This window comes from Rana temporaria, chromosome 6 (assembly GCF_905171775.1).
Source record: "Rana temporaria chromosome 6, aRanTem1.1, whole genome shotgun sequence".
NCBI lineage: Eukaryota > Metazoa > Chordata > Amphibia > Anura > Ranidae > Rana > Rana temporaria.
This window is the reverse complement of record NC_053494.1, coordinates 206,577,276-206,594,351: the sequence shown is the minus strand read 5'-3', so window position 1 is coordinate 206,594,351 and position 17,076 is coordinate 206,577,276. Positions and strand designations below refer to the sequence as shown.

Genomic DNA, 17,076 nt, shown 5'->3' with positions numbered 1-17,076 from the left:
ATGTTAAAGATTTATTTTTTGGGTGAACCTCCGCTTTAAGGGGTAATAAGAAATGAAACAGAGAAACATTTAATAAACAGTGATTATTTTTACTTGACAGGTTTCTTTTAACTAACTTCATCTGCAGATGGAAATTCATTCCTTTGATCTGTAGATGAAGAAAACCAGAAAGATAGAAAAAGAAACAATGTTTCTTTTTATATTCCGGCTGAGCAATGTTGTTGCTAAACATTGTCCAGGCTGTTTTTTTTTGACAGCTCCAATTGTTGGTGTTCTTTCGAAAAATGCCTCCCAGAATATAGTCAAAGACTACATGCATGATATAAAAGATTGTCAGAGACTACAGACATGATGCAAGGATGGTCAGAGACTGAAGACATGATACAAGAGATGTTCAGAGACTACAGACATGATACAAGAGATGGTCAGAGACTGCAGACACAATAGAAGAGATGGTCAGAGACTGCAGACATGATACAAGAAATGGTCAGAGACTGCAGACAGAATAGAAGAGATGGTCATTGACTGCAGACATTATACAAAAAATAATCAGAGACTGCAGACACAATCCAAGAGACGGCAGACATGATACAGGAGAGGGTCAGAGACTGCAGACACAATTCAGGAGATGGCAATACAGGTGATGGTCAGACTGCAGACATGAAACAAGAGATGATCAGAGACTGCAGACATGATACAAGAAATGGTCAGAGACTGCAGACACAATAAAGGAGATGGTCAAAGACTGCAGACATGATACAAGAGATGGTCAAAGACTGAGGATATGATAGAAGACATGGTCAGAGACTGTGGACATGATAAAGGAGATGGTCAAAGACTGCAGACATGATACAAGAGATGGTCAAAGACTGAGGATATGATGGAAGAGATGGTCAGAGACTGCAGACATGATACAAGAAATGGTCAGAGACTGCAGACATGATACAAGAAATGGTCAGAGACTGCAGACGTGATATAAGAAATGGTCAGAGACTGCAGACACAATACAGAGGATGGTCAAAAACTGCAGACATAATACAAGGGATGGTCTGGGACTGCAGACATAATACAAGGGATGGTCTGGGACTGCAGACACAATACAGGAGATGGTCTGGGACTGCAGACATGATACAAGGGATGGTCGGGACTGCAGACATAATACAAGGGGTGGTCAGAGACTACATACACCTTGCAGGAGACTTTCAGAAACATGCTATAGGAGTGATGATTGTAGACTGAAGGGACATGCTTCCGGAGACAGTCATAGACTGGAGACATATTACAGAAGATTGCTAGAGATCACTGCTATAACGGGGCAAAAGGGAAACACAGAATTGTGTCGGCAGGGGACCCGAGGGGTTAAGTGTCCTTTTATCAATATATATTTGAAAATAATCTTTTATTTTGAATCCAGAGCTTAGTGTCACTTTGTTCCTTTGTGGATGATATGTATGACTTTCCTCAGATCACAAGCTCCTCTCCGGGAGTACCGCCTGTGTATTCAGCTGTTGTGCATTTGCCATTGAAGAAATAATAACGCACGCGCGTTCCCTCTGCCTTCCATTAACTCTACATGGACACATACGTAGAAACTGACAAACGACTTCCTGGTCTGCCACAACATGACAATGGTCCATCTTGACGACCAGAAAAACACTTGGAAAACATTAGACAATGGCCTTTGATCTGCTAAACAGTGTCAATCACATGACAAGCGTGCCCATGATTGTGTAAACTCCATGGAGGACAATGTTGTGCCATTGTTTGGAGGGCGTATCTGCAGGAAGAGGGTGTTTGTGTGTGTGTGGGATCCAGAGCCCGGGGCGCGCTGATCTTCTTGTGTAGAAGGATACGGCTCTGTTTATTAGTTGTGCCGTATAATTGCAATGCCTAGACATCCCGGCCTTTGTTGGGTCAGATTGGAAACATTCGTTGGGTTGAGAAGTATCACAATATGCGATCATAGGCATCATGCAAAACCATACATCATGCATAGAGAAATAAAACAACCCACTATATTGATTTATCAAAAAATAACTTTATTTAAATTTTTATTTTAACATTAGTCACATTGGGCCAGATTCACAGTGGAGATACGACGGCATATCTCCTGATACACCGTCGTATCTCTGTTTCTATCTATGCGGCTAATTCATAGAATCAGTTACGCATAGATATCCATAAGATCCGACATGTGTAATTGTTTTACACTGTTGGATCTTAGGATGCAGTACCGCGGCCGCCGCTGGGGGGAGTTTGCGCCGTAAACCAGCGTCGGGTATGCAAATTAGGAGTTACGGCGGATCCACGACGGTTTTTCGCGTTCGCTACGTCGCCGCTAGTCTAGTTTCCCGTCGCAAAGTTAGTCGTCCTTTTTGGTGCCCTAACTTTAGTCAGCAAGTGTATTGCTGTCTAAAGTATGGCCGTCGTTCCCGCGTCGAAATTCAAAATTTAACGTCGTTTGCGTAAGCCGTCCGGGAATACAGAATTACGCTACGCGCGTCGCCGTTCGAAAAAATTACGTCACGGCGTGCAATGCACGACGGGAGTTCGGAAACGGAGCATGCGCGGTAGGTCCGGCGCGGGAGCGCGCCTAATTTAAATGGCACACGCCCATTTAAATTGGCCCGCCTTGCGCCGGAGGCCGACGGCGTAGGTTTTCATTGCAAGTGCTTGGTGAATCAGGCACTTGCGATGAAAAATTGCGGCGGTGTAGCGTATCTACGATACGTTACGCCGCCGCTCTTCTATGTGAATCTGGCCCAAAATTTTTATTAGTTTGGAATGGTATTGGCCACGGCCTGATTCATTGGTTTCAAACTATAACTTATCACATCAACTTTTGCATATAAACCAAATCTAACCAAAATGTCTCACAAATTACCATATTCAGCCTAGCCACTTAGACTTGAGCTGATACCGTATTTTAATCAACTTTCACTTAAACCTCCCCTTCAGTTGCAACCGAAGTGAGCCACCACATGAATCAGCCACGACAAAAAAAGTGGGGGGGGGGGGTAGTGCGGGGAGTCCTCCTGTAGTCTTCAGGCCGGAACTGGTGCTGACCCAGACTCCACTGTCCCTTAACCACTTAAGCCCCGAACCCAAAATGCAGCTAAAGGCCCAGGCCAGGTTTTGCGATTCGGCACTGCAACGCTTTAACTGACAATTGCGCGGACGTGCGACGTGGCTCCCAAACAAAATTGACGTCCTTTTTTCCCACAAATAGAGCTTTCTTTTGGTGGTATTTGATCACCTCTGCGGTTTTTATTTTTTGCGCTATAAACAAAAATAGAGCGACAATTTACAAAAAAATGCAATATCTTTTACTTTTTGCTATAATAAATATCCCCCAAAAACATATATAAAATTTATTTTATTCCTCAGTTTAGGCCGATACGTATTCTTCTACCTATTTTTGGTAAAAAAAATCGCAATAATAGTTTATCGATTGGTTTGCGCAACATTTTTAGCGTTTACAAAATAGGGGATAGTTTTATTGCATTTTTATGAATTATTATTTGTTTACTACTAATGGCGGCGATCAGCAATTTTTCCGTGACTGCGACATTATGGCGGACACTTCGGACAATTTTGACACATTTTTGGGACCATTGTCATTTTCACAGCAAAAAATGCATTTAAATTGCATTGTTTATTGTGAAAATGACAGTTGAAGTTTGGGAGTTAACCACAGGGGGCGCTGTAGGAGTTAGGGTTCACCTAGTGTGTGTTTACAACTGTAGGGGGGTGTGGCTGTAGGACTGACGTCATTGATCGAGTCTCCCTATAAAACGGATCACTCGATCGATGCGCCGCCACAGTGAAGCACGGGGAAGCCGTGTTTACATACGTCTCTCCCCGTTCTTCAGCTCCGGGGAGCGATCGCGAGGGGGCGGCTAGAAACGAATAGCCGCCCCCTCATCCCAGATCGCTCCCACGGAAGAAAAGACCGCCGCATGTACCGGGGGGGGGGGGGGGACACAGAGGAGCGGAGGGGGGCGGCGGTCCGCTGTCATTGAATCTGGCCCACTGAGCCATCCGGCCCACCGGGAAACTCCCTGTAGTCCCAATGGCCAGTCCATCCCTGCCTTAACTAGACCTGATGCCATGATCCCATGAGGAAAGGGGGGCCTAAACGGCTCTCCCCTTTCAATTCCCATTCTACAGGATCATTCATAGGAATCCTATGTAATAAATGTATCAATATATCCCCAGCAGGAAGAATAATCTCCAATGACCAAACTTCCACCTTTAAGCTGTTTGTACCCTAAAAGAACTTCAGATAAAAATTTGTAGGAAGATTCTCAGTAAATTCAAATGTTGTTCAAAAGTAGTTGGAAATTTCGATTGTTTTTACCATTTGATTTTAGAATGAATGGACTTTACCAACTGCAAACCACATGAACCATAATGCCCTGTACACACGATCGGTTCATCCGATGAAAACGGTCTGATGGATTTTTTTCATCAGATATCCGATGAAGCTGACTTTCATCAGTCTTGCCTACACACCATCGGTTATAAAAAACGATCGTGTCAGAACGCGGTGACGTAAAACACAACGACGTGCTGAGAAAAATTATATTCAATGCTTCCGAGCATGCGTCAAATTGATTCTGAGCATGCGTTGATTTTTAACCGATGGATTTCCCCACAGACGATCGTTTTTTTTCTATCGTTTTTTTAACCATCAGATAATTTTCAAACAGGTTCTAAGGGCCAGATTCACAGCAGAGATACGACGGAGTATCTCTCAGAGTATCTATGCGGCATAGATATCCATAAGATCCGACAGGTGTAATTGTTTTACACTGTCGGATCTTAGGATGCAGTACCGCGGCCGCCGCTGGGGGGAGTTTGCGTCGTAAACCAGCGTCGGGTATGCAAATTAGGAGTTACGGCGATTCACGACGGATTTTCGCGTTCGCTACGTCGCCGCTAGTCTAGTTTCCCGTCGCAAAGTTAGTCGTCGTTTTTGGTGCCTTAACTTTACACAGCAATCGTATTGCTCTATAAAGTATGGCCGTCGTTCCCGTGTCGAAATGTAAAAATTAACGTCGTTTGCGTTCAGCCCGGGAATACGGAATTACGCTACGAGCGTCGCCGTTCGAAAAAATGACATCACGGCGCGCAAAGCACGGCGGGAATTTCAAAACGGAGCATGCGCAGTAGGTCCGGCGCGGGAGCGCGCCTAATTTAAATGGCAGACGCCCATTTAAATTACGCGAGCTTACACCGGAGGCCGCCGGCGTAGTTTTCATTGCAAGTGCTCTGTGAATCAGGCACTTGCGATGAAAACTTGCGGCGGTGTAACGTATCTACGTTATGTTACGCCGCCGCAATTCTACGTGAATCTGGCCCTAAGTTTTTTCACAGATGGGTAAAAAAAACGATGGGGCCCACACACGATCGGTTCGTCTGATGAAATGGGTCAGACACAACTGGAAAACGATGTGCAACCCACACACGATCATTTTAAATGACGTTTTTAAAAACAACGGGTTTTTTTCATGCCGAAAAATGATCGTGTGTACGCGGCATGAGAGCGGATGTCCCCTGGAAAAAAAATATTAAAAGCCAGCAGCTACAAATACTGCAGCTGCTGACTTTTAATATGAGGACACTTACCTGTCCTGGAGTCCAGCGATGTCCGGAGCAGAGGACGAGCGATCGATCATCACTCTGCTGCCCCCCCCGCCATCCTCGGTGAGAGAACCAGGAAGTGAAGCGCTCCGGCTTCACTGCCAGACCTTTATGCAGGTAAAGGACCTGGCCCCTTTTTGCGATTCGGCACTGCGTCACTTTAACTGACAATTGCGCGGTCGTGCGACGTGACTCCCAAACAAAATTTGCGTCCTTTTTTTCCCACATATAGAGCTTTCTTTTGGTGCCATAATAAATATCCCCCAAAAATATATATATAAAAAAAAAAATTTCCTCAGTTTAGCCCGATACGTATTCTTCTACATATTTTTGGTAAAAAAAATCGCAATAAGCGTTTATCGATTGGTTTGCGCAAAATTTATAGCGTTTACAAAATAGGGGATAGTTTTATTGTATTTTTATTAACCATTTTTTTTTACTACTAATGGCGGCGATCAGTGATTTTTTTCGTGACTGCAACATTATGGCGGACACTTCGGACAATTTGGACACATTTTTGGGACCATTGTCATTTTCACAGCAAAAAGTGCTATAAAAATGCATTGTTTACTGTGAAAATTACAATTGCAGTTTGGGAGCTAACCACTAGGGGGCGCTGAAGGGGTTATGTGTGACCTCATATGTGTTTCTAACTGTAGGGGGTCGGGGCTGGACGTGTGATGTCATTGATCGCCTTTCCCTATATCAAGGAACAAACGATCAATGACAGTGCCACTGTGAAGAACGGGGAAGGTGTGTTTACACACAACTCTCCCCCTTCTTCAGCTCCTGTGACCGATCGCGGGACTCTGGTGGCGATCAGGTATGCGGGTCCCATGGCCGCGGAGCTTCGGAACGGGTCACAGGCACTCGCGTGACCCACGGCTGGGCACTTAAAGAGGACATACAGGTACATGCTTGTGCCCAGCCGTGCCATTCTGCCGACGTATATCGGCGTTAGGCGGTCCTTAAGTGGTTAATGAGCTCACCAAACCAATTGTGTGTTCCAATTAATCAGTGCTAAGTAGTTATGGGTATTCAAATCAACAAAGTGACAAGGGTGCCCAAATTTATGCACCTGTCTAATTTCATTTGATGCATATTGCACATGTTCTGTTAATCCAATAAACCTAATTTCACTACTGAAATATTACTGTGTCCTTCAGTTATTTGATAGATCAAAATGAAATTGCTGATCCAAACACCCAAATATTTATAAATGACAATCATGGAAATTGTCAGGGGTTCCCAAACTTTTGCATACGACTGTACCTCGCTTGAGGCTGAATTCACGCCTGAATGTTGATCGGAGCTGAAGAACGTCGTCTTCGATCATGTGTTCCCTAATATAGGGAATCACAATCAATGACGTCAGACCTACAGCCCCGCCCCCCTACAGTTAGAAACACAGATGAGGTCACACTTAACCCCTTCAGCGCCCCCTTGTGGGTAACTCCCAAACTGCAATAGTCATTTTCACAGTAAACAATGTATTTTTAATGCATTTTTTGCTGTGAAAATGACAATGGTCCCAAAAATGTGTCAAAATTGTCCGAAGTGTCCGCCATAATGTCGCAGTCACGAAAAAAATCGCTGATCGCCGCCATAAGTAGTAAAAAATAAATAAATAAATAAAACTATCCCCTATTTTGTAAACGCTATAAATTTTGCGCAAACCAAGCGATAAACGCTTATTGCGAGTTTTTTTACCAAAAATAGGTAGAAGAATACGTATCGGCCTAAACTGAGGAAAAAAAAACATTTTTATATATGTTTTTGGGGGATATTTATTATAGCAAAAAGTAAAAAATATTGCATTTTTTTCAAAATTGACGCTCTATTTTTGTTTATAGCGCAAAAAATAAAAACCGCAGAGGTGATCAAATACCGCCAAATGAAAGCTCTATTTGTGGGGGAAAAAGGACGCCAATTTTGTTTGGGAGCCACGTCGCACGACCACGCAATTGTCTGTTAAAGCGACGCAGTGCCGAATCGCAAAACCTGGCCTGGGCATTTAGCAACAAAATGGTCCGGGGCTTAAGTGGTTAAAAAAAAAAAAACGTTTGCCTTTAGTGACCCTTTAATTTTAGATATTGCGCACTATAAAATTGTTATTCTTTACAATATTTTTTTTCTTACGATCAAGACTGGGAAAAGCTTCCCAATATTACAACCATCTCTAAAGGTATCTGACTCTGTGCATAGCTCTGCTCTGACCTTTCACCCTTCTCCTCCTTGACCTACCTGCGACCTCACGCTTCACCTGCGGGGCACGTAAGTCTTGTTAGAAAACAACTTGTCAGAGGAGCTTTGGCTTTCATACCAATTAGCTCCAGGCTTGTTTCCATAAATCTTTAAGCCTCCCCTTTATTTGCCTGGACTCATATTGACAGTTGTTGCAAAAAAAATTCTGTTAACCCTTTGGTCTCGGAGAGACAGCTCAATAAAAATACGCTGGATGGATGTGTAAACAAACCTGAGACACTTTCAAGTTCACTTTGACTGCTCGGCGTAGAGAAATCCTAGATAATCTCCGGCATCAATAACGTATTATTGGTAACGAGACTGTATACCTGGAGACTTCTGTGTTGTTCTAGAACTCGGCCCAACGCTTGCATCTTCCTCACAACCGTCGTTTTTGGGATGCGTGCGCTGGAACGTGAGTTTTTTTTAAAATAATAAATGGGCAATATTTCACTTTAACCACTTAAGACCCGGACCAAAATGTAGGTAAAGGACCTGGCCAGTTTTTGCGATTGGGCACTGCGTCGATTTAACTGACAATTGCGCGGTCGTGCGACGTGGCTCCCAAACAAAATTGGCGTCCTTTTTTCCCCACAAATAGAGCTTTCTTTTGGTGGTATTTGATCACCTCTGCGGTTTTTAGTTTTTGCGCTATAAACAAAAATAGAGCGACAATTTTGAAAAAAAAATCAATATGTTTTCCTTTTTGCTATAATAAATATCCCTCAAAAATATCTAAAAAAATATTTTTTTTGCTCAGTTTAGGCCGATAAGTATTCTTCTACCTATTTTTGGTAAAAAAATATCGCAATAAGCGTTTATCGATTGGTTTGCGCAAAATTTATAGTGTTTACAAAATAGGGAATAGTTTTATTGCATTTTTATTAATATTTTTTTTTTTACTACTAATGGCGGCGATCAGCGATTTTTTTTTTCATGACCGCGACATTATGGCGGACACTTCGAACAATTTTGACACATTTTTGGGACAATTGTCATTTTCACAGCAAAAAATGCTATAAAAATGCATTGTTTACTGTGAAAATGACAATTGCAGTTTAGGAGTTAACCACAAGGGGGCGCTGAAGAGGTTAAGTGTGACCTCATATGTGTTTCTAACTGTAGGGGGTGGGGCTGGACGTGTGACGTCATTGATCGTGTTTCCCTATATCAGGGAACAGACGATCAATGACAGCGCCACAGTGAAGAACGGGGAAGCTGTGTTTACACACGACTCTCCTCGTTCTTCAGCTCCGGGTACCGATCGCGGGACTCCAGCGGCGATCGGTTCCCACGACCGCGATCACGGAGCTTCGGACTGGGTCGCGGGCACGTGCCCGCCACGCGCGCGCGACCCACGGCTGGGCAAAGAGGACGTACAGGTACGTGCTTGTGCCCAGCCGTGCCATTCTGCCAACGTATATGTGCAGAAGGCGGTCCTTAAGTGGTTAAGCATCATTAAAATCACTGCTCCTTTAACCACTTAAGGACCTTGCCTGTTTTTCAGACTTGGTGTTTACAAGATTAAAACACTTTTTTTTGCTAGAATAAAATGGCGGTCATTGCAATACTTTTTGTCACACCGTGTTTTTAAAAAAAATAAGACAACAGTAAAGTTAGGCCAATTTTTTTTTATATTGTGAAAGATAATGTTACGTCGAATAAAATGATACCCAACATGTCACGCTTCAAAATTGCGCCCGCTCGTGGAATGGTGTCAAACTTTTACCCTTAAAAATCTCCATAGGCGACGTTTAAAAAATTATGTAGGTTGCATCTTTTAAATTACAGAGGAGGTCTAGGGCTAGAATTATTGCTCTCACTGTAACGATCGCGGTGATACCTCACTTGTGTGGTTTGTACACCATTTTCATATGCGTGTTTTACTCACGTATGCGTTCGCTTCTGCGTGCGAGCTCGTCGGGACAGGGCGCTTTAAAAAAACAATTTTTGGGTTTTCTTATTTATTTTTATTTATTTTATAAATTTTTACACAAAAAAAAAATGGGTCACTTTTATTCCTATTATAAGGAATGTAAACATTCCTTGTAATAGAAAAAAGCATGACAGGTCCTCTTAAATATGAGATCTGGGCTCAAAAGTCCTCACATCTCATATTTAGACTAAAATGCAAAGAAAAAAAAAAATTGTCATTTGAAAAAATTATAACAAGAAAATATGCCTTTTAGAAGCATGGGCGGAAGTGACGTTTTGACCTCGCTTCCGCTCTGCTATGCTATGGAGACGGGTGGGGGCCATCTTGCCCTCACTCGTATCCCAGCAGAGCAGGAGACAGGACCTGATCGCCTCCGCCGCTGCCGACGGCTCCGGAAAGCGGCGAAGGGCGCGGGTGTTCGGCGGGGGGGCCCCTCTCCCGCTGCCGATAACGGTGATCTTGCGGCAAATCCGCCGCGGAGACTACCGTTATCGTTTAAAGGACCGCTCACAGGAAAGATGGATATCTCGGTTGTGGCAGCGGCTTTAAAAAAATTACGTATATACACGTGAGCGGATCCTTAAGTGGTTAAAAACGTCCATAGGGGCGCCCGGGCGCCGGCCTCCCACACCCCCTTCGCCAAGTCATTAACTACTTAACCCCCGGACCATATTGCTGGTCAAAGACCAGAGCACTTTTTGCGATTCGGGACTGCGACGCTTTAACTGACAATTGCGCGGTCGTGCGATGTGGCTCCCAAACAAAATTGGCGTCCTTTTTTTCCCACAAATAGAGCTTTCTTTTGGTGGTATTTGATCACATTTTTATTTTTTGCGCCATAAACAAAAATAGAGCGACAATTTTGAAAAAAAATAATATTTTTACATTTTGCTGTAATAAATATCCCCCAAAAATATATATAAAAACATTTTTTTCCTTAGTTTAGGCCGATACGTATTCTTCTACATATTTTTCGTAAAAAAAATCGCAATAAGCGTTTATTGATTGGTTTGCGCAAAAGTTATAGCGTTTACAAAATAGGGGGTATTTTTATGGCATTTTTATTAATATATTTTTTTTACTAGTAATGGCGGCGATCAGCGATTTTTTTTCGTTACTGCGACATTATGGCGGACACTTCGGACACTTTTGACAAATTTTTGGGACCATTGGCATTTTTATAGCGATCAGTGCTATAAAAATGCATTGGATTACTATAAAAATGCCACTGGCAGTGAAGGGGTTAACACTAGGGGGTGGGGAAGGGGTTAAGTATGCCTGGGTGTGTTCTTACTGTGGGGGGGGGGGGTGGCCTCACTAGGGGAAACACTGATCCTCTGTTCATACATTGTATGAACAGAAAATCAGCATTTCCCCCGCTGACAGGACCGGGAGCTGTGTGTTTACACACACAGCTCCCGGTCCCCGCTCTGTAACGAGCGATCGCGTGTGCCCGGCGGCGATCGCGCCCGCCGGGCACACGCACGGGAGTCGGGGGCGAGCGGGCGGCGCGCACGAGCCCCCTAGTGGCCGCTCGAAGAGCGGACGTATAGCTATGGGCTCTCGCCCAGGAGAGCCGACCTGCCGCCGTATAATGACGGTGGCTGGTCGGCTAGTGGTTAAAAAAAATCTTGTGCAGTATGACCGCAGTCTCTGGTAATCTCGTGCAGTATGTCTGCAGTCTCTGGTAATCTTGTGCAGTATGTCTGCAGTCTCTGGTAATCTTGTGCAGTATGTCCGCAGTATCTGGTAATCTTGTGCAGTATGTCCGCAGTATCTGGTAATCTTGTGCAGTATGTCTGCAGTCTCAGGTAATCTCGTGCAGTATGTCCGCAATATCTGGTAATCTAATGCAGTATGTCCACAGTATCTGGTAATCTCATGCAGTATGTCCGCAGTCTCTGGTAATCTTGTGCAGTATGTCCGCAGTCTCTGGTAATCTCGTGCAGTATGTCCGCAGTCTCTGGTAATCTCGTGTAGTATGATGACAGGGCGGGTCTTAAATAGGAAGGGGTGTGTCCTTGACAGGAAGGGTGGGTCATATTTAAATTAGGGGGTGCATGAGTTTAGTCGGGCCTAGGGCAGCACCCCCATAGAGCCTATGCAATCATCCACTCTTTGCTATAGTTGACACTTGCATACTGGTTGACATGTCACCTTCCGCTTGCCTCCATGTGATAGTGTTCAGACCTGGTGATTGGTTGAGGCTGCAGAACTGGATTGGAGGAGGAAAGGTTCATGTGCTCCTGAAATTCATAAGTAGCTGGCCTATAGGCAGGGTTGTAGCATGGATCTGGAATCGGGCAGGAATGGTATGATGAGTTAAAGGGGTTGTAAAGGTAATTTTTTTTTTCCTAAATAGCTTCCTTTACCTTAGTGCAGTCCTCCTTCACTTACCTCATCCTTCCATTTTGCTTTTAAATGTCCTTATTTCTTCTGAGAAATCCTCACTTCCTGTTCTTATTCCTGTTCTTCTGTCTGTAACTCCACACAGTAATGCGAGGCTTGCTCCCTGGTATGGAGTGTCATGCTCGCCCCCTCCCTTGGATGACAGGAGAGTCAGGACGCTCTCTACGTTGCAGATAGAGAAAGGAGCTGTGTGTTAGTTAGCGTCCTGACTCTCCTGTCGTCCAAGGGAGGGGGCGAGCACGACACTCCACACCAGGAAGAAAGCCTTGCTTTACTGTGTGGAGTTACAGACAGAAGAACAGGAAGTGAGGATTTCTCAGAAGAAATAAGGACATTTAAAAGCAAAATGGAAGGATGAGGTGAGTGAAGGAGGACTGCACTAAGGTAAAGGAAGCTATTTAGGGAAAATATTGTACCTTTACAACCCCTTTAAGGAATGGAGCGTACCTGCTATGAAGATGTAGGTGTTTGTATTACATAAAACCTTCATTACTAGAAGAATGTATATCGTCTATGCGCCGTGGCCATTGCACTTATACGTTAAAAGCCAATTATTTTTTTCCCTTTGGAAAAAATGGGGAAGGTTGAAAACCTCTGTCATGTTTTTATTGACATCCATGTCCCTGCTGGGGAGATTAACTCTCTCTTTTTGTCCTGGTGATCATTATCATAGGGACAAAATGTGATGGTAAATCCAAAATGTTAGAATTGTCACTAGAACTGCAGGTAGGGGAAATCTTCTATTGGGGACTCAGATGGGATTTTCCTCACTTTGGAGAGGTCTCCTTTAACTTCCTGTTTTGTCTCTGGGACAGGAAATGATGGGAAATATCCCCATCGGGGATCAGACAGCAAATAACACCTGATAGAAAGGTCCAACCCCTCCACACTCCAAAATATAAAGAAATTGCTGGCTTTAAATATATTTTATGTTTTGTGATCCTTTAACTAGTTTTTTTTTTTACCTTCCTTAGGTTGTGATGGACAACATGAAACGGAAATGCAAATGCCATGGTACTTCAGGAAGCTGCCAGCTCAAGACCTGTTGGCAGGTCACCCCTGAGTTTCGAGCGATTGGCTCCGTTCTGAAGGACAGGTTCACGGTGGCCACCCTTATAAGGCCCCACAACAGAAACAATGGACAGCTGGGCCAGCTGGAGCAGACGCAGGCCCCGTATCGGAGGCGAGCCAGCATGAATGACTTGGTGTATTTCGAGAAGTCGCCCGACTTCTGCGAGCAGGAGCTGCATATGGACTCGGCTGGGACGCAAGGGCGGATATGCAACAAAACCAGCCCCGGTATGGACAACTGCGAGAGCCTCTGCTGCGGCCGGGGCCACAACATCCTGCGGCAGACGCGCAGCGAGCGCTGCAACTGCAAGTTCCACTGGTGCTGCTATGTGGTGTGCGAAGAATGCCGCATCACAGAGTGGGTGAGCGTGTGTAAATAAAGAGCGGACGCTACGAGGACTACCCGGCTTCCAAGATTTTATATGAAAAAAAAAACAATGAGGTTCTCTACGGGAAATATAAATATTATCACTCCAGGGACTTACAGCCCTCAACTCATGCATCTCCCGTCTTCCTCATAGATTAGCCTGGGACTACATTGCACCGTTGACTGCCCGTGTTCACTTCTTCACATACCGGATTTTGGTTGCCCAATAGGAATAAGGAGGTTCTGTAATTCAAGGCAAAGTGACAGGTTCTCTTGTCAGAGCCTTGGTGACAACTCAACTGTGGCTGCTCAAACCGTCAAGGTCAAAAACAAATCAATGAACTTAGACATTGGACTTAAAATTAGAAGCAACGCCTGGACTGCATATCCAAAAATATGAAAAAAATTGGACTTTTCAAAGCAAAAAAAGATTAATTTAACTCCTAATAAATAAATGTAAAAGTTAAGACATGCTTTCATTACCTGTAACCCCCCCTTTCATTTTTAGGGATGTGTATAGTTGACAAGATCAGTCTTAAATTGGCCTTTTTATTGGGGGGACTCTTAAAGCGGGGGTTCACCCGAAAAAAAAAAATGTAACATTAGATTGAGGCTAATTACGGGAAGCAGAATCGGGTGTTTTTTTTTTTAAATCAATGCAGTACTTACCGTTTTAGAGATAGATGTTCTCTGCCGCTTCCGGGTATGGGCTGCGGGACTGGGCGTTCCTATTTGATTGACAGCCTTCCGACAGTCGCATACATCGCGTCACGAGTTGCCGAACGTCGGTGCGGCTCTATACGGCGCCTGCGCACCGACGTTCGGCTACTTTCAGAAACTCATGACGCGCCTTATGCGACGGTCGGAAGGCTGTCAATCAAATAGGAACGCCCATACCCGGAAGCGGCAGAGAACATCTATCTCTAAAACGGTAAGTACTGCATTGATTTAAAAAAAAACACCCGATTCTGCTTCCCGTAATGAGCCTCAATCTAATGTTAAAAATGTATTTTTTGGGTGAACCTCCACTTTAAGCCGGCCATAGACGGTTCGAATCTCGGCCGGTTCAGCGAGACCTGGTTGAGATTCGAACCATGTGTGGGCAGGCTGAATGTACAAAGCTAATCGATCAACATTGGTACAATCAGCCTGCCGGTGTTCTAAAAAAAATCCTGGACTTATGAAAAGTCTTGACCGCGTCACTTCCGGTGCGGCTACGTCATGAAACAGCTGTTCGCGGGGCTTTACCGTGCCTGCGCAACTTCACCGCTGCTTTATCACGCATGAGCGGATGCAATTTTTTGGGTCCAGAAAATGTATTGGGCGGAGCGGTGATTTTTTTTAAACTCTTCATCGGCAGGACACCACGTTCACCCCCGTCCCCTAACACGCCCCTAGGCTGTTCTTTCTATTAACCCTCACCGAATGAAAGTGGGAGATAGAGCGGTGCTTGGAGAGGAAAGCACCGCTCTATCTCCCCTTGCACTTTCCTTCGGTACAGGTTATTAGAAAGAACAGCCTACGGGCGAGGGCAGGGCTGGACGCGGTGCTGCTGATCAGGGCTGATCCTAGGGCCACATATTTTTGGCGCCCCCACATGGGCGTCGTCATTTTTATGAACTCTTCCCCTTTACAAATGTTTCTATGGCAATGACTCAACCACAGAGATGCTCCCCCACAACGTCTTCATTACCCCGGGATCCTTACATGATCTCTTAACAATAAACAAAATGCAGGAAGAGAAGCAGAGAACTTTATTGGGACCTGGAGGGGGGGCCTCTGTGATGGAGAGGGGGCTTCTGTTAGAGAGTCTGTGTTAGATGTTCGGCGCCCCCACCTCTGCAGGCGCCTGGGTGCAATGCACCCTGTGCACCCTGCCTAGGATCGGCCCTGCTGCTGATGACGAATTTAAAAAAATCACCGTTCCGCCCACCCGCTCGGGTCTATAATTTTTCTGGACCCAAAAATTGCATCCACGCATGCACGATAAAACAGCGGTGAAGTCGCGCATGCGCGGTAAAGCCCCGCAAGCAGCTGCTTGCTGATGTAGCCGCACTGGAAGTGACGCGGTCAAGGAATTTCATAGGTCGAGATTTTTTAATTACACTGGATCAGGGCTTTTTTTCAGGGGGAAATCAGTTACACCATCTCTGGCTCAGACCCTTTGGTGCCTGTTCACCACAATCACCTGTAAACACAGAAGTCTGGTTTCTGTGTTTACAAGTGACAGTTTTGTAACCCCCCTGAACTCTGCACTCTGTATATAATGCAATTCTGGTATTTAATGCCCCTTTAAGACCCTTCTACTGTTTGTGAAATCTGAACAGGTCGTGGTTGAGTTCCTGCACCTATTTTCTGAGAAAAAAAGTTCTGCACTGGGTTCACTTGCAATTATTGCATGGGTACAATCAGCCCGCTGGGAGAAGACGATGGCTCAGCAGGAGGGAATCCCCTGTCAGCGCTGCCTGTGTAGATGGGGGAATCGTGCAAATTTCTTTCCTGCAACCAGCGGTTGCAGGTATGCAAAATTACAATGGAAAAGAAATTGGAAGCAACTGCGCTAATAAAATTCTAATGTGATGAAGTAGTACTCCTAAAGAGTATTGGTCTGAAAAAAGCTGCACCTTACTGTGTACGGTGAAACAGTAAAAACATAAGAAAAAATAACAAGATGCGCTAAATATAAACAAAGTGTAACAACATGTCACAAATAAATGTCCATAGGTGAAAGTGGAAAAAAAGAAGTAATATTTGATGAAGAAGAAGTCCTTTAAGAAACGGCAAAGTTTCTATCCACCCATAAGTGAAAATCAAAAGGAATGAGCCAATTAATCCACAGAAGAGTCCAAGGATAAGAGGTAACTATCCCAGAGTAGTGATCCACCACCAAGAGCAAACGTAGCCTCTTACCGGATAACCGGCGGTCTCTTAACTAAAAGAAGACCCCAGAAAGCATGATAGTAGATGAACCTTTGGAGATCAAATCGCAGGTGGGCTGAGCTGGAAGACAGTCTTTATCCCGTTCCAATGTTTACGAACTGGAGGCCCAGGTCCTCTCTGTGGTCTGCCAAACGATAAAAAAATAAGAACAGTTGATGACCAGTGTTTCCCGTGTTCAAGGTCTGGCCCGATCTGATGCTGTCTTATACTGCCTAGACGTGGATATTTGTCATTCTTTTATGGATTTCTCACTCTTCCTTGTTTTTTCCTTCCTTGGTTCTGGAAAAGCTTGGTGTTTGATTGTGTCCTTTCTCAGACTGATTGGGAATGGGAAAGTCTGCCTTCGTTATTGGCACCTGTTGTGATAAGATCAGGAGCACCATCTGCGTCCCTTTAGCTGTACAAAGTCTTTGGCTGGGTTCACACCATTGCTAGTTGGATGTGTATTCACTGCTGTATTCAG

At 44.5% G+C, this 17,076-nt stretch overlaps 1 protein-coding gene across 1 annotated transcript in view; it reads left to right on the top strand.

Moving 5' to 3' along the window:
- Nucleotides 1-14,132, top strand: part of WNT10A (Wnt family member 10A) — a 90,846-nt gene extending 76,714 nt beyond the window's left edge. The window contains exon 4 of the mRNA XM_040358157.1: nucleotides 13,210-14,132. Coding sequence (XP_040214091.1) covers nucleotides 13,210-13,686 — 477 coding nt within the window. The 3' untranslated portion in view covers nucleotides 13,687-14,132. The remainder of the gene's footprint in view (nucleotides 1-13,209) is intronic.
- Nucleotides 14,133-17,076: the final 2,944 nt, after the last annotated feature.